Source organism: Mytilus edulis, chromosome 11, assembly GCF_963676685.1.
Source record: "Mytilus edulis chromosome 11, xbMytEdul2.2, whole genome shotgun sequence".
Classification (NCBI taxonomy): domain Eukaryota; kingdom Metazoa; phylum Mollusca; class Bivalvia; order Mytilida; family Mytilidae; genus Mytilus; species Mytilus edulis.
Genome location: NC_092354.1, coordinates 79,911,407 through 79,930,710, shown reverse-complemented (window position 1 = coordinate 79,930,710; position 19,304 = coordinate 79,911,407). Strand labels below are relative to the sequence as shown.

Genomic DNA, 19,304 nt, shown 5'->3' with positions numbered 1-19,304 from the left:
TTTGTCGCTTTGCCTTTACGTCCTGTCATTACTTCTTTATGTTATGTGCAGATGCCTTTATTTCCTGACACGGCATATCTGTGTTATGTCAGATTAGTAATTTATTTGGTCAAACAAATGTATGATATGTCATTTCTAAACTTTGTTGTGAAAAATATCCATTACATTATGCTGTAATTACTATATATTCTGTGAATACTTCGAAATTTTATGATCAATCACCTTTACATTCTCTCATATTTTATCTATGTTGTGTCTATTCTTCTTTTACGTAAGTCAGTTAATAATTGCGTCCTGTCTCAAGTGATATTTTTATGTCGAATGTGTTAAACGTTTTGTTTTGATGCACCTTTGTTCTATGTAAATCTCATGATATTATAGTCTTTTGGCGTTATGTTGTGTATTATGTATCTCCAGTGAAAAACATAATACATCATGGTATAATTCAAATGCATTTTGCCGTACAGTTTATACTATCTGTGAGCATTCATTACGTCATGTGCAAATGCCTTTTACATTATGTGCAAACAACTTATACGTTTTGTGCAAACCTCGTTTACCTTATGTGCAAACATCGTTTACCCTATGTGCAAACATAGTTTACCTTATGTGCAAACATCGTTTACCCTATGTGCAAACATAGTTTACCTTATGTGCAATCACCTATTGCGTTATGTGCAAATACCTATTAAGTTATGTATAAAAACTACATCATTATGTGCAAACACTATTACGTTATGTGCAAATACCGCTTACATTATGTGCAAACACCATGTACGTCATGTGCAAACATCTATTACATTATGTGCAAACACCTATTACGTTATGTGCAAACACCTATTACATTATGTGCAAACACCTATTCCGTTCTGGTCAACGTTTTTTTATTACACAGATTAAAACAAAACGCATCAATGATATGCATTTTGAAAATAAAGAAAATTAAAAGTTTGACCTTTCTAACAAACTGTGGATTTTTATATATTGATTGGTGTAAATATGCTATATACATACATTGTATCTAGTTTTATTGGACATTAGTTAACTCTACTTTAAGAGCATGAAGAGTGGGCGTTATGCATGAAATTGAGAAAGGAAATGGGGAATGTGTCAAAGCGACAACAACCCGACCATAGACCAGACAACAGCCGAAGGCCACCAATGAGTCTTCAATGTAGCGAGAACCTCCCGCATCCGTGGGTGTAATTCAGCTGGCCCCTTAAAAATATGTATACTAGTACAGTGGTAATGGACGTCATACTAAACTCCGAATTATACACAAGAAACTAAAATTAAAAATCACACAAGACTAACAAAGGCCAGAGGCTTCTGACTTGGAACAGGCGCAAAATTGCGGCGGGGTTAAACATGTTTATGAGATCTCAACCCTCCCCCTATACTTCTAGCCAATGTAGAAATTTAAGTAAACGCATAACAATACGCACATTAAAATTCAGTTTAAGAGAAGTCCGAGTCCGATGTCAAAGAAAATAAATAAAATGACAATAATTCATAAATAACAACAGACTATACTAGTAGCTAACTGACATGCCAGCTCCAGACCTCAATCAAACTGATAGAAAGATTATGTCTTCATCATATGAATATCAGGCACAATCCCTTCCGTCAGGGGCTTAGTATTATACTATCATTAAATATATGAGAAGAACATAACCCGTGTCATGCCAACAACTGTTTTTTTTAAATAAATGTGTTTAGTTCCGAATCAAAGACCCTATAAGTGAATCTATGCTTTGAAAATTTGTTCACTTTACTTGTTGAAAATTTTAACAAATATACAGACACGACTCTAGTTTCCAAGAGGTGCAACCAAAAGGAACAATACGATATAAAAAGGAAGATGTGGTTCGAATGCCAATGTGACAAAGCTTCACAAGAGACCAGGATGATTTGTTATTTCCCTCCCAGTAGGGTTTTTATGTAGCGAGAAACGTGTACTAGATTAATGCTACAAATGTAATGACGTCTCCCACGATTCATGTAGCAGCTAAGGAATCCTACAAAATGTTTAAGATTTTATTTTTGTTCATTTCCTTTAACAGTTGTGAATATTATTCTAAATAACTTTCCTAAGACTAACTATTTCCTCCGTCACTGACAAGGCGTGTTGAGACGGGTGGGTGTCCTGAAAAGGGGGAGTCAGGTGACGCGCCCTTCTTATCTGTCAATTTTTTTTAAAAACTAACATGGATTTTGGAAAAATTTGATCTGATTTTGGATCAGAAAGGAAGAAAGGGTTTAACAAAAAGCTGCATTTTCTCTAAAAAAAAATGTTTTTTCCATATTAACAACTGCCTTATCCTGTAATCCACAAAAATGACGCATACACATATTTTCTTCTGAATGAAAGGGTTATCAGCCTTGTTTCACCTTTACTGGCCATACTGGAAATTAAATCCCGCAACTTGAAACTCATGATAATGACTTTCATTTATCCGTATTTGGTTCGGTAACTTTTCGAACCGTGTCATCAAGAACAATACCAAAAAATACATATACTAGTAAATTGTTATTGTTTTCATCTATCTTTTTGTATAAGCGATGTGCATATAGTTGCTTTTGTTTTGATAAGAATAAATAAATAATTTCGCTGCTAAAATGGTCATCATAACATAATTTGCCCTTTGAATTTCAGAAAAAAAAACTGACAAAAAAAAAAAAACTGACTATCAATAAAAAAGATGTGGTATGAATGCCAATGAGACAATTCTCCACGAGAGACCACATGACAAAGAGATAAATAACTATAGATCCCCTTATGGCCTTTAACAAAAAAAAACATACCGCATAGTCAGCTAATCTATTTATTTTTTTACCCCATTTGATTTTTCCTCCAGTTTAAAAAAAAATGGATACAGTTAAGTAATTTGCTTTTATCCTGCAATTACCTAGTTATTGTATACAAATAACAGGTAAAAAACTTTTTTTTTACATGTACAAATAAATTTTCCTGCTTCCCTCTTTCATGTTGATCAATCGGTAATATGGATATTTCTTTCTGGGTAATAGTTTATTTTGGGGTTTACTTCGAGTCCGCGTTTCAATAATTTAAAAATCAGAGACAATGGTTAAGATTTAAACAACTTATGCTCAAATACCAGGTGTAACTTGTAAACAATATATGTACATTGTCAAAAATATAAAATGTATTAGTTCTCGCTGCGAAAAAGGAGAAAATTCGGCAAGCCACGCTTTTCGTCCTGTTTCTAAAGCTCGTACAAATAAATTTCACGTTTACAGACAAAGTACATTTATAATCGATACATTATTCCACAGTTGTTGATATGAATTTATCTTTTTGTTCAATATTTCAACGATATTAAATAAAAAATCTGAATTAAATAATACATCTAATTTTATTTAGTTTTTTGAATTAATTACGTTAAATTAAAGGATGCGAAAAGATATATAAATGTAACTTTTTCAAAGTTCAAGTTGATCAACTATTGATTAAAGTGAATAAATCAAGTTTATTTTCTCGAGGAATAAATTGCATAGTATACAAATCCTGGTTCTTATATAAATAGTAATAATTTTTCATCGGCGAAACAGATAGATACATGTACTTTTGTTGTGTTGGAAGAATCGTAAAAGTTTCATTTTTTTAAATTATATTTGTGTACTCGGACATCGTAGTTGATTCATAACCGTATCTTCTAACTGAACTGATACCACATCATACATTTTATTTTATCAGATTCGAGTCGCGTTAGCTCATTCGCATAATCAATTGGCTATTTGGTCTTTGATATACATGCTTCATGAATCTCTGCCATAAGAAATATGCATTGTCAGTTAACAAGTTTACAATCGGTAAAAAGTGTAGTATATTGGCACAGAAAAGATGAGTTTGATACTGTCAGATTTGACGCATTTGCATAATCATTGTCGTAAATACTTTATACTTTGCTTTGTGACTAAACATGCTAAAGTCATTACGGCAAATGTTTAGAAATGGAAAATATAAGATATGCTTTGTGTTATCTTCTTTCTTGATAAATTATAATAAGTTGAATTGGATGTATTCTTACAATATTTTTAATCAATAAACAAAGTAAATATTTTTCAAAAACAATAAGTCAAAAGTAATTAAACATAATTATACTATGAAATTGCAATCCTATCACTGTGTAAGTTTTCCATTCAGAATGAACACCTTCACGTTACCATATAACAATAATTAGAACGTACCAGTATATTTTACATCAGAAACATACGAAGAATCGCCAATGTCAATGTTTATGGTACAAAACTATGGCTTACCTCAATATTAACAGCCATCACATTGGCTCCAACACTTACTAAAGCTTTAACCATGTTCTTGTTTCCTCTATCTACAGCTTGATGCAAAATTGAATCACCCTAAAACAACAAATGAAAAGTCACTCATGATCAACAAACTGTCTTGTCTTAGCACGATAATTAAAGTTTTAAACAACTACCATTTTGTACTGATATAGTTAGTTGAACACGCTGCGTTCTTAAAGGACTGATTGAACAACAGAGGCATGTTTACGTTACAGTGTATGTGTATTGTCATTTTTTAATGTCTTTCGATTTATGTGTATTTAGTTATTTTTCTGGAAAAATAAAACCATTTGTTATTTCGATATATCCAGCTGACACTGGCCCCAAGACATATTGAAGCATTAACAATGTCCTACTTTCTGCTATTTGTAACTTGATGCAAAGGTAAACTACCCTTCAACAACAACTTAGGGGTCATTCAAGAACACACGTTATATTTTGTACTGAAATATTAAGTTGAACAAGATGTGTTCTTCAAGGACCGAGTCAATAACATTGAAATATACACGTTAGACTGTATATGAAGTCTCGTCAACCTTGTGTTACGAATATTCAACTGTTGCCAAATCCGTTTCAATAATATTCTCTAGCTTAAGTCTGGGTTAAATAAAAAAAAACTGAATATATAATTGCGTGAACGTTATATTGTTATATTACTGAATGATAAAAGTAAACCAGTTTTGAGTAGTCATCCATGTTCTATTTATGAATGTATTTAGTTTTTTTTATATTTATTTTATTTTATCAAAACACAATACATAATCATGGTAATATACAAAGGTATATAAATTATTCTTTACAATGCAGGTAATACAATTACAGATAATCATAATTAAGTTAATTGTAATACTTCTTATAATTACTTATTCTTAAGAACAGTTTGAGTTTTCTGCTGCAAACTAATTTGTCTATGTTTTGTTTTATTTCTATAGTAAAATTTTGAAGAAGAAAAAAAAATTGATAGAGAAAAATAAAAGAAAAAAATCAAAAGTTTGTCAAAAGAATAACAAAAAAAAAATCTAACAAAAAAAACAAATACAAGTTTGAAATTTTTAGGAAAAAAAAAGAAGAATTGGTCATCTGTGGTTTGCTCTATATATTACTGCCATTATATGGTTTCTGATTCAAGAAAGATGGAGAGTAAAGAGCCAGATTTATAGGTTTCATTAGCAAATTTAAAAACAAACGTCTCATGTATTTGTGTGATTGTTCTCAGTATAAACACAGAAAGTGCCAGCTATTCCATTCTCTCTCAAACTGTTCTTGTTTTTGTTTGTAAATAGCTACAGTTTTTTCAGTACAGTACAGATCATTTAACTTATGTTTGAGTGCCTGAAGTGATAGAACTTTTTTCAAACATCGACTTGAATAAATATAATATTTAATACAGAGCAATATCTTATTTTGTACAATACAGTTTCTAACATCAAAAATACCGAATACAAAAGTCTTACAATTATAGTTAAGTGTTACATGTGCTGTAGATGAAGTCCATGTATCAAAATTTTCTAACAAAATTTGTACTTTTTCACATTCCCACAATAAGTGTATAATGGTTTCTGGTTGTATATTACAAAAAGTACAAAGAGGGCTTTGTACAAGTTTTATCTTTTCCAGGAAATAATTAGTAGTCAAAACTAAGTGGTTTATCCTGTATTGGAACCACTGTGCTCTACTATTTGTAGTAGTTTTAAATGGAAGTGTATAAATGAGTTTCATTTCATCATTAGTGACACCAAACTTTTCCATAATTTTCATTTTATTTGTTGGTTCCGTAAGATTTTTTCTCAATATGAGGTACATCTCTTCAGAACCTTTTTTATGTTTAAAAAAAATCTTGATATTATTAGGAATGCTTGGGTAACAATTCTTAATTGGAGATGTAGCATTTTTAACAAAATGTTGTGAATACTGTTTAACACAATTTATTAAGCCATAATATTTCAGAAAATCTGTACCTATTTGATACACCTTCTGGAATTCAGTCAGAGAAAAAAATTCTCCGGCTTCATCTAATAAATCATTTACAATGTGTACACCTTTGTCATACCAGTATTTGTAGAAAACAACATCATTTTCTATTTTAATTTTCTCATTAAACCATAAAGGCATATTCAAAAAATATTCCCATGTATATTCAATATTTAATGCAACAATTTCTTTCCAGGCACTCAAAACATCTTTCCAAAATGGATTTGTGCATACATTCATACTTTTTTCTATGTTTTTGACACCTGTATTTTCTAATAAGTCAAAATCAATCCCATAGAAAGCAAGAGTTTCCTGTAATTTTTTATTATTGATCAACCTTCTAACCCATGTACATTTCTGTGATTTTATGAAAGGTTTCAAACAAATCATTTTTAGACCCCCTTCAAAATAATCTTTCACTAATGTTTCTCTCTTAACTTTACCAACTGGTTTTTGCAAAACAAAACTATAAAACAAGGTATCAAGTTTTTGAATAAATCTGGAGTCTGGATTTGGCAATGATGAAAACAGATGGATAAGCTTTGGCAATGCCAATGTTTTAACCACTGTAATACGCCCAATAGGAGTTAAGTTTCTCTTGCTCCATTGCTTTAAAAGAGATTCAATCTCCAATATTTTTTTATCATAATTTAATCGTATCATCTTTGATAAATCTACATCAAAGTCTATTCCAAGGTATGAAAAATTATGTTTACCCCATGATAAGTTTAAGCTAGTACAAAGTTCAGTCTGACTGTATTTCATACTGCCAATCCATACAACCTGGGTTTTACTGTAGTTAATTTTTAAACCAGAGATTTCCCAAAAATAATTAAGGTCTTTCATGCTTTCCATTAGAGATTCTTCAGATCCATCTAAAATAATAGCAGTATCATCAGCAAATTGAGACAATTTATTTTCAATACTAACAGATTTTAACCCTTTTATTTTCTTATTGTTGCGAAGCTTAATAGCTAGTATTTCAGCACACAATATAAACAAATAAGGAGAAAGCGGATCGCCTTGTCTACAACCCCGTTCAATGTTAAAAAAATCTGATAAATTACCCCCTTGGTTTACAGCTGAATTAATATTAGAGTAGAAAATTCTCACCCAATTACGAATAGATTGTCCAAAATTGAAAAATTTTAATACTTCTTGTAGGAAATCCCATGATAATGAGTCGAAGGCTTTTTCGAAGTCGACAAATAGGAGAAGTCCTGGTAGGTTTTTTTCTTCTGCAATTTGCATCAAGTCATATAACAATCTTGTGTTTTCTCCTATAAATCGACCTAGAACAAAGCCAGTTTGATCAGGATCAATCAAATTTCCCAATACTTTTTTAAATCGATTAGCAATAACCCCTGATGCAATTTTGTAAGAAGTATTTAGGAGAGTAATTGGTCTCCAGTTTTTAAGAAACTGTCGTGGTTTGTCTCCTTTAGGTATACATGTAATTATACCTTGTCTCTGTGTAACAGAGAGTTGACCTTTTTCAAAACCATAATTTATGGATCTTACTACAAATGGACCAATTTTTCCCCAAAACACTTTGAAAAATTCAGCTGTAAAACCTGATGATCCTGGACTTTTATCATTTTTCATTGCTTTTAAAACATTTGATGCCTCATGTAGACAGATTGGACCCTCTAGATCATCTGACTCCTCATTTGTTAATTTGTTAACATTGTATTTTTCAAAAACAGTATCAAAATTCTTAATCTTATCTGTAACAATATTTTTTTTTTAGTACAACTCTTGATAAAAAATTTTAACCTCTTTGAGAATATCTTTTTGATTATTAATCATTTCTCCATCATCTTTTTGTACTTTAGGGATAATTTTATTCGTAAAATTTCTCGATTCCAAATTACAAAAATATTTACTAGGTTTTTCACCTTCTGAGATCCATATTGCCTTGGATCTTAGTACACTCCCTCTTAATTTTTTCCCTCTAATGTCTTTAAGCTCTTGTTTTTTTCCCTCAAAACTCTGAAAGTCAGTATTGCTGTTAATATTTTCTTCTGCCCTTTGAATCTCTTTTGTAAGATTTTCTACTTTGTCCCTCTCTTTTCTTTTCTTGTAGCTACTAAATGCTATAGTTTTACCTCTTATTTCCATTAACAAGGTTTCCAAAAATAATTGATCATCGATACTTAACAAAAAATCTGAATTCATAATGTTCTGCTTTTCTGAAAGTGGTATTGCAGAATACTGATTTTTTATATCTTCAATTTTTACATTTATTGTGTCTAAATATTCTTGGTCAGATAGCAATGAATTATTAAACTTCCAGAGTCCTTTTCCCCTTTTGAAATCGTTAAATACTAAATGCAAAACTATGATGGAGTGATCTGATCGATAGCTTGATTCTATATATGAATCTTTTAAAGAAGGTAATAACACATCAGATATGAGAAAGAAGTCCAGTCTTGACTGTTTCAGTGGTGACTTTTTTCTCCAAGTATAACGTCTTCTATCTGGATATAGTTCTCTGTATGGGTCAACCATACTTTGATTATCTATAATTTCCAATAATTTTAACCTGGCTTTTGGATTGTTTACATGTAAGTAATTGTAATAATCTATTTCAGGATTAAGCACAAGATTAAAATCACCACAGATTACAAAATATTGATTCTCAAAATCTTCAATGATATCTGATACTTTTTCATAAAAACCTGGATCGTCCATATTTGGACCATAAATAGCAATTAAGGTTATCTTATGATTTTCAATTGTAATGTCTAATGCAAGATAATTTCCATATAAATCTCTTCTTTCTCTATGAACTTGAAACTCAAAATTATTTTTGAAAAAAATTGCTACTCCTCTGGAGTTTGATGAAAATGAGCTAAAATAGCATTTGTATCCCCATAGGTTTTCAATATCATTTTCTTGTGATGGAGTAAAATGAGTATCTTCTAAACAATATATATTACAATTTTTATCTCGCAAGTAATCAAAAATATCTCTTCTTTTACCAATATCGCCTAAACCCTGGCAATTTACTGACAAAATTTTAATACCTTCCATAATTCTTATACATTGTCAAATATATGATATAGAGCAAACATAGAGACCAAATATATATTAATATAAAAATTAAGACTAAAGGCTGAAAAGTAAGACAAGATACACAGTATCTTGTGTAACCGGAATTAAAATCAAAAAAATTGTCCAACATGGTCACCACTGTATTGTTACACATTTGGTGTTTTGAACCTTTTACACTAATTATATACAAAGATTTGAAGGCTGTGTAATAAGTCTTGGTTTTAAATTGTTTAGTACACAGTTTTGTTATAAAATAATTGCCATGACTTTCTTTTTACCATATCTTAAACAGTCTTTCCCTTTTGTTACCTAAGGGAGATAACCACAATATTTTTATATACACATATTGCATATTTTATGTGAAAATAGTCTATTTTAATAAATCAATCTAGCGTTTTAGATTAAATATTGGTTTCAAATTAAACACAAAATATTTTTTTAAAGTATATAGACATGATATATAGACTCCCATTTCCATTCTCAATTTTATGATATAATAGAAATAAACAACCAAAAGACCCATATAATAATGATATGACATATTTAAGACAACAATGTACTATTGAAATGTTTATATCAATAGTTTCACTGTTAAAGTTGAAGATATTTAACTTTCACCATTTTCGTTGTTCACATCTTTGGTTCTTTCATATTCAATTCTGTAGCTTATATCATCAAAAATGTCAAAAATAATTTGGAGACCATCTTTTGTCTTCCCAAATACAGATCCATTGTAATAGTATGCTACATCAATGTCTTTATGGTGTCGTAGTCCCTTCAGTAGATCTCTATTTTTGATGGTAATGTCATCATACAATTTCACATGGTTCTTCATTTGTTTCTTTTTTCTCATAATTGCTGTTTTTACCTCACTATTCACCACTTTAACAATCACTGGTGGTACTCCAGATTTGTACGACCTCAGCCTGTGTATTGCCACTATATCTCTCTTTTCCAGCTTTAAATCTAGGTCATCTTTCACTGTTTTCAAAAAAGACTCTCTAAGATTTTCATCATTTTCTGTCTGAAAGTTTACCATCTTGATGTTAAATTTTCGAGAATATTGCTCATTGTAATTAGCCATTGACAATGCTGAATATGATTTGTTCATAGTATCCTCCATTTCTATTGTTATACTATTTAATCTAATATTTTGTTCCTCTAACTGATTACTTAAAGTACTATTTTGGGATTTCAATAGCTGAATTTCTGTGTTTTGTTTATTAGTTATTTCTGTTACTTTGTCATTGACTTCTTTTTTAATCTCATTCTTTAGAGTTCCTAAAAGTTTTTCTACAATATTTGTAACAATCTGTTCAATGTCTGATTGTTTAACAAGATTTTCCAAGGCTTCCAAGACTAAATGTATTTAGTTACTAGTAATCGATAAACATGGGTTTAGAATTGCAGCATACGTTTTAATTGTAACAACTAGTAGTAACAAACCATACGCATCCATTACACTGCTGTCTTCATACCTTGATGTTATTAACCTCATGTTGTTAAAATTTATTATTCAAATTATGTTATGAGTGTACCTGTATTCCATGAATGGCTATTATCTATTTTGAATTTGAACCATAACATTAATTTTGACTCTTCACATTGAATAATTCGCCAAGCGGATTATGTAAAATGTGAAGAGTCAAAAATTAATTTTATAGTTCAATAAATTAAAAATAAATAATCGCCATTTATCATAAATAAATTTCTATCAAAAAAAAGGCTCAAAGAACTTTTTATATTATCTTTATTAACAACTAAAACGACGGTACACACATGTTGGCGTATGAAAAATAAAAAAAAGTAGTTCCGATAATAGTGGGCGTGTCGCCGTAAACATTGACTACATTGAAAAGAAAAGTAATACTTTTAACCAATCACAAGACAGTAAATACACCAAATTTATTTATTTTGTCTTGCATTTAAAGGTTGACTTATAAAATCACTTGAGAACAATTAAAATCTATCAGGGTTCTAATTAATGAATATAATTTTGTTAATCCAATATTTCCATGACAGGGAGTTGTTGCTTTCCGGATACATTTTTTTTAGCTGTTGAGGCATGCTTTTAATTGATCATCCTGACGGCATCGTTTCAAACATTTAACTGATACCATCTTGAGTGTGGTGACCGTTTTTTGATTAGCTAAATCGCAGATTGTCAATATTTCTTAAAATTATCATAATCGCAATCTGGTCCTCTTTTCTTTTTTTTCACATCAAAAAATAAGAATAAGATCGTATTTAATTAAATATTGAACAAAATGAATGTCATTAAACTCTGTTATATGTGGCGTGCTATATAATAGCTTTTTGTAGATTATACATACAACTACATTTTTACTAGGATATAGTTTTACTCTATTATAAATGTACATCCTACCTTGTCATTTGCAATGTACCAGTTTTCTGTTTTGCATTTATCTTCGAGTAAATCTAGTGGTGTCTTTCCCTAATTAAAAATGTAATACATAAATTGTGTGATTGTCGCGAATATGGCTTATGTTGAGTAATAATTATTTACAAATCTTCATATTATGTGTTTTATAGTAATAAACTATATGTGGTTGTATTCCAAAGTAAGCTAAATGTGATGTAATGTATATCAAGTAATTCAGCATGTTTCTGTCATTTGTTAAGATGAAAGAAAGATTACGAACATAAACCACATCCACTGAAAAAAGTTTCACATTGCCGTTATAAGTGATTGAAATTTGTTTCTTTTTGATATAGCAAGCATTACTTCAATAAGTGCTGAACTTGTGTAAACACGTATTTTCTTGGGATTGTACTTGAAGATGTGGTATGAGTGCCATTGAGACAACGTTATATCCGAGTCACAATTAGTAGAAGTAAACTATCATAGGTCAAAGTATGGCCACCAATAAGGAGCCTTGGTTCACACCGATTAGCATGCTATAATTGATTAGGATATTTTGACAATAAAGATTCATTCATTCATTCATTCACATATCTGTTATTACTTACATTATTATCAAAAACATTGACTTCAGCGTTATTACTAATCAAAACATCTATGATTTCCAACTGTCCATTTGCTGCTGCCTTGTGGAGAGGTGTAACTCCCTTAAATATGAAATGTATACAATAGCAGTGAACAATTTCTTTACTTTTCTATATGAATTTGTTGAAATCTGTATGTTTTTTGTTGAAAAACATCAAGTATCAATCCATTCAGAAGAGAATATTTCGACTTGATAATTTCAAACAAGCTTGGTCAGAAATATGACAGTTGATGTCCATTCGTTTGATATGTTTGAGCATTCGATTTTGCCATTTGATTCCTGACTTTCCGTTTTGAGTTTTCCTCGGAGTTCTTTATATTTGTGTTTAACTGTTAATTCCTCATGAAAAGATGAACATTGATTTTTTTTTAATTTAGATTTTGCACGTGTTAAGTATATAATGCATCCTGAGCATCCAATATGCTGGGTATGAATGTTTCTTGTGACGATACAACTGAAAAACGCTTCAGACGATTACAATTTATTTAATGGATACATTTTTTTTCAGACCAAGTCAAATAACATCTGGTTAATCGTAAGTTCCCGTACAATGTATCAGCTTGGTACGCTATGCGTCGCAAGCGCTACTGACATAATTTTCTACAAACTTTAGTCACTTTTTTTTATATTAATACATCAGAAATTATAAACAAATAAATGATTGAGGTTTTAAATCGATCAGACTTTTACTATCTATAGATGTTGTCAGTCTTTTGATTTACCTTGAACTCTTCACATGTTTAGGAAAAATATAAACTAGGCTTTAAAAATGTTAAATATGATTGTTTCGTTACATAAATGTGCAATATTGTGAGACTTTGTTGGTATTTTGAAGAAAGGGTGTCTTTCTTGTCAACATAACTAATAGCTCACAACTTTGTCAGGAGCATTAATATCAGCTTTGTTTTTAATCAAAAGATCAGCGACCTCAACTTTCCCCTGTTCCACTGCTTTATGAAGAGGAGTAGCTGCCTGAATTCAAAAAAGAGAAGAAAAAAAAATGAATATCGTTTATATCAAATACGTGATACTCCATAACAAAATACCGAAAATATCAAGCAAAGTACTTACATTATGAAATGCATTTCTTACTTTCAGTATAACATGTCTAATATCATATCAATTACATAAAGGTCGTTACCGAACGAGTGAAACACACTAATGGAGACATTTGCAGTCGGTCTTTGCTGTGAAAGCTCTTAATATAAATTTAATGAACGAGATATACACTTGAAGGTAAGGTTAGTTTTATCTTTTTTTTATTTACAATTCTGGTAGGGTCGTATGATAGAAAAACATTTATTTTATGAACTACTGTAGAAATGACTACCCTTAAATCCACAACATCAGCATTGCTATTTTTTTTCCTAACTAACTTATGTTATTCTTAGAATTTCCTTTTTTAAACTTTTTTAACATTCTGATAAATGCATAGCATAGAGATGTTAAAGGCGTGGACTCCAGATGTGAATTATATACTTCAGTATATCTCAACATATAATGATAAGTTTACATTTGGAATTAAGTTCAATATCATACATTGATTTACAACTATTGATAATTCGGTGATGAAAAATGTTAACAATTACAAAAAAGACTAAGTTACACTTAAAATGTTACGTGAAACGTTATTTCTATTGAGTAAATTGTAACATGTATAAACATAATTTGTTTTAGTTAATTTCAGTCTCGGATGCATGCTTTTTTTTATTATTAATTGATTTTGACTTTAAATTAGCTTTCAGTTACTGCGAGTACTCTCAAATCGCACTTTCTTGATAAGTTGACCTGTTGCTATAATTTGTAATGTTTATTTTTTTTGTTAATTTTAAATTAATTTATGAAACACCGTAATAGTTTGTAGTATATATATTTAATGTGTTTTGTCGCTTTGTCTTTACGTCCTGTCATTTCCTCTTTATATTATGTGTAAATTTCTTCATTTCATGACACTGCATCTCTGTGTTATGTCTATACAATTGTTTGTTTGGTCAAACAATTATATGATATGTAAGCTATGTTTTGTTATGTGCAAAATGCATTACATTTAGTTGTATCTATTGAATATTCTGGGGATACCTCTTTACGTTAAGATAACCATCTTTGTTTTCTTTCTCATTACTCTATGTTGTTTCTAACCATTGCTTTAACTAAGTCCGTAAATAATTGCGACATGTCTCAAAGGTTAGGTTGAATGTTTTTAATGTTTTGTTTCCATAAATCTTTGCTCTATGCAAACCTTATTATATTCTTTTGATTTATGTCGTGTTTATACATAAATAACTAAATATTGGATGCAACGCATATTTTGATCGACTTCTCCCTGCATTGAACATGTTGAAGACCTATTGGTACCCTTCTAATGTTTTCTGTTCTATGGTTGGGCTGTTGTCTCTTTGACACAATCTTAATTTCCATTCTCAATTTTATTTTATGATTATGTTGTGTCTATCAGCTCAAAGATAAAAACAAATTGTCATGTAAACGTGTTTTCATTATTTAAAAAGGAAAGTTAGAATTCAATTATAATGATTATAAGGAGATGACTGTAATATTTTTTTTTGTCTATTCAAAATAACATATCTCTTCATAGAAAAAAAATATTACAGTCATTCCTTATGAACCGTATGTGAAAAGTATAATATATCATGGTAAAGCTTATATGTTGCCAAACAATTGATACGCTCTGTTTATAATTATCAAAGGTACCAGGATTATAATTTAGTACGCCAGACGCGCGTTTCGTTTACATAAGACTCATCAGTGACGCTCGCATCAAAATATTTATAAAGTCAAACAAGTCCAAAGTTGAAGAGCATTGAGGATCCAAAATTCCAAAACATTGTGCCAAATACGGCTAAGGTAATCTATGCCAAAAATAAGAAAATCCTTAGTTTTTCGAAAAATTCAAAGTTTTGTAAACAGGAAATTTATAAAAAGGTTTACATTCAGAATGTTATGTGAATCTACTAGTATGTTATGTAGATGCACTTATTAGAGTAATCTTAACATCTTACGAACGGACGAAACTCTACAAACGTATCGTTGAGAAGCAAACTCTGTTTTTTTTTTTTAAACTAAGGCTTTTCTACCTCAAAAATAGATAAAATTAGCTGGGTTTTTTTTGGCAAAACCTTTAGGAATTTATGGTCCTCAATGCTCTATCTTCGTACTTTTTTTCGGCTTTTAAAACATTTTTTGTATTCTAGTGTCACTGATGAGTCTTTTGTAGACGAAACGCGCGTCTGGCGTAAATATAAAAATTTTAATCCTTGTATCTTTCCCTGATGAGTTTATTTGCAACCACTGGGTCGATGCCATTGCTGGTGGAGATTTATTTCCCAGAGGGTATCACCAGCCCAGTAGTCAGCATTTCTGTGTTGATTTGAGTTATCATTGACAGTCAGGGGCATTACTTAAACAAGTAACAATTAAAATGTTCCTTAGATAAATGTAATAACTATTTTTTTTTTCAAAAAGGTATAAAATAACTTATTCATTTAATATTTTTTCATTATTTTTAAAGTTACCATTTGTCTCTATACTTATCTCAAATTTGAATAATTCTTTATTCTATGATATATAATGATGTAAAAATTCATGAAAACTACAGTTACCTACAACCAAACTTTGAGTTTTTGAAAAGGAATAGATTACCTTAGCTGTTTTGGCAAAACTTAAAGGTTTTTTTTTGTCCTCAATGTTCTTCGACTTGGTACTTTATTTGGCCTTTTAATTTTTTTTTATTCGAGGTCACTAATGAGTCTTTTTGTAGACAAAGCGCGCGTCTGGCGTAAATATATAATTTGAATCCTGGTATCTTGCTCTGATGAGTTATGTGTTATAATAAAATCCACGATACATGCCTCTGATATTGCAGTGTGTTTAAATACAATAGTTAACAGTTGCCTAGTCTTTTTGCAACCTTTCATTTTATTTTTGTGGTTAAACATCGGTGTTCCAATTTATTTTCTGTTGTTAAATAAAATTGAGAATGGAAAAGGGGAATATGTCAAAGAGAAAACATCCCGACCATATAACAGACAACAACAGAAGGTCACTAATAGGTCTGCGATGCAAAGAGAAATTCCCGCACTCGGGGGCGTCCTTCAGCTGGCCCCTAAATAAATATATGCACTAATTTAGTGATAATGAACGCAATACCAATCTCCAAATTATACACAACAACTAAATTTAAAAATAGTACAAGACCAACAAAGGCAAGAGACCCATGACTTGGGACAGGCGCAAAAAGACGGCAGTGTTAAACATGTTTATGACATATAAACCCTCCCACTATATATCTAGCCAATGTAGAAAAGTAAACGCATAACAATACGCACATTAAATTGCAATTCAAGAGAAGTCCTAGTCTGATGCAAGAAGATGTAACAAAAGAAACTATACAAAATAATACATAAATAACAACTGATTACTAGCAGTCAACTGACATGCCAACTCCAGACTTCAATTACACTGAATGGAAGATTTTGTCTTCATCATATGAATATCAGGCATAATCACTCCCGTTAGGGGTTTAGTAGCATACCATTATAACATATATGAGAAGAACACAACCCGTGTCATGCCAACAACTGGTTTTCAAAAGGAATAGGTAACATTCAAGACATTTACTAAATTTTATCATCGATACAATTTAGTAAATGTGTTGAATGTTACCTATTCGTTTTAATATTTTGCAAAAGCTCATGCATGTAAGGAGGGACGAAAGATACCAGAGGGACAGTAAAACTCATAAATCGAAAATAAACTGTCAATTTCTGGCTAAAAATGGAAAGAAGACAAACAGACAAACAATAGAACACATGACACAACATATAATCTCCCTTCAATAATCTGATACAATTTGTTGGAAGCTGTAGGTTTTGTGCGGATTTCCTTTTCAGCAGACAACTTTATTGAGTTTTTCATATCGTAGCGGTAAAAAATGTCTGCTACTGTGTGCGCTAGAAGAAAAGCATAGGGTCACATTTTTATAATAGTCAGCTGCAAGGTCACCAATTTGTTTACTTTTTTGTTATCATCAATACATTTTTAAAAAGCAATGCGATACCACCTCTCAGACTGGTGTAAGTTGTGAGTGATGGGCCAAAGGGTGGTAGGGAAAGTGCAAAAAGACATCAGAATCGAATTGGTTCACCAATCATGAATTTCAACAAAAGACCCATACGCTTCAACATATTGCTGGCAGATTCCATCATTAAGTCTTTCAACAGAACTTAAGAAGCAACGTTTACTCTTTACAGTAAAGGAAGTGATTCAGTACTTCTTCTCTTGCACATGATACACTTTTAAAATTTAAAACACATGTGTTGCCTTTTTTATATGGTCATTTTTATAAATTTCCTGTTACAAAACTTTGAAATATTAAAAAAACTAAGGATTTTCCTATCCCAGGAATAGATTACCTTAGCCGTATTTGGCACAACTTTTTGGAATTTTGGTCCTCAATACTCTTCAACTTTGTACTTGTTTGGCTTTATAACTATTTTGATCTGAACATCACTGATGATTCTTATGTAGACGAAACGCGCGTCTTGCGCAGTGAATTATAATCCTTTGATAACTATTAACTACTAGGATCTAATCGTACAGGACTTCCTAATTCAAACATTTTCCAGATAACTACATGTCCAAATTCTGACTTGGTTCTTAATTTTTTAAATAAATAAAAAGAAATAAAACCATATCCAATAAACATACGAAAATAAGAAATCTTTTAAAAAATACATAAAAACACGACAACCAACACGAAATGGGACCATGAACTAACAAAAAAGATCGAATTTAACAAATTTTAGCCATGAAAAATCTTTGTGATACGACATATCATTTATAATAATAGATTAGAATAATAGTATCGGTCCGGTTCAGTATTTTTGGAAAGTCGAATTTCAAGAGGAAAACCTGTATCTTCATTTTGTAGTGTATATTTTGTTTCAATGCAAAAGTCAAAGTAATGCTTCTGAGATAAAGGATTTTGGAATTGTTGTTTAACAAAGGTTTGAAATATCATATATGTGATTATTTTACATTTAGCGAAAAAAAATAATGATGAAATGAATTGAAACGTACTCTATTATTTAAATGAAAAATACTCGTAGTATTCAATATACAAAAAACTCTTCAATAACGGATTAATTTTGCTAAACTTTGTTTGAAATTGTTAAAATAATGTGAAACAACAATGTATATAATAACAAAAAGCATATCACGAATGTACTTTAAGAATGTAGGCCTAAAAAATTTTAAAAGTTTTTTTTTCTTTAAAATAAGGGAACGAACTTCAAAGCCCATTTTACAAAAATTGTACCGTACGATTTTTTGACGACATGTCAAAATGTGAAGTGTAACCTTTGAACTACCAATACTGTGATTTATAGCCGTATAGTCCGAATGACGATTACACTCCTTAAATAAGCGACGTTTTACTAGAGGCCGAGATGAAACGATATTTAAATGTTTTTTGTGTAGTTTAAGTAGCCAATACATAGTAGGGACCTTCAAATGTACAAAAGAAACCTTACGCTTTGATGTGGTTGTGATATGCTTGTTTACTATATGACTCTTTGTGGAGCGGATGGTCTTGAATGTAGATGAATTTAAAATTTCATTCTTAAGAACGTCCGTGTAGTATTTACGGCATACCACCACCACATTGTTGGCTGCTTTGTCGGCCGGTACAAACACAAACCGCTTTGAAAGTATTTGAAGTTTATTTCTTATTCTGGAAATAGGTGTATTATGTACTCTATTATTTACTTCTAAATTATTTTCAAAATGTGATATTATCTTATCTACCGCATTCATACATTTATTTAAATAAAAATCAAGAGATTTTTCATCAGATTTTTCCCGTTTACACCATTTTTACAAAACGAGGAAAGAGCATCTTTT

The 19,304-nt window shown here is 30.6% G+C and overlaps 1 protein-coding gene across 1 annotated transcript in view; it reads right to left on the bottom strand.

The window, feature by feature from the left end:
* Positions 1–19,304, bottom strand: part of LOC139494638 (putative ankyrin repeat protein RF_0381) — a 75,246-nt gene that overhangs the window by 52,888 nt on the left and 3,054 nt on the right. Inside the window, exons 3-6 of the mRNA XM_071282797.1 lie at positions 13,260–13,358; positions 12,349–12,447; positions 11,744–11,812; positions 4,285–4,383 (exon numbers count right to left, since the gene is read on the bottom strand). Coding sequence (XP_071138898.1) covers positions 4,285–4,383; positions 11,744–11,812; positions 12,349–12,447; positions 13,260–13,358 — 366 coding nt within the window. The remainder of the gene's footprint in view (positions 1–4,284; positions 4,384–11,743; positions 11,813–12,348; positions 12,448–13,259; positions 13,359–19,304) is intronic.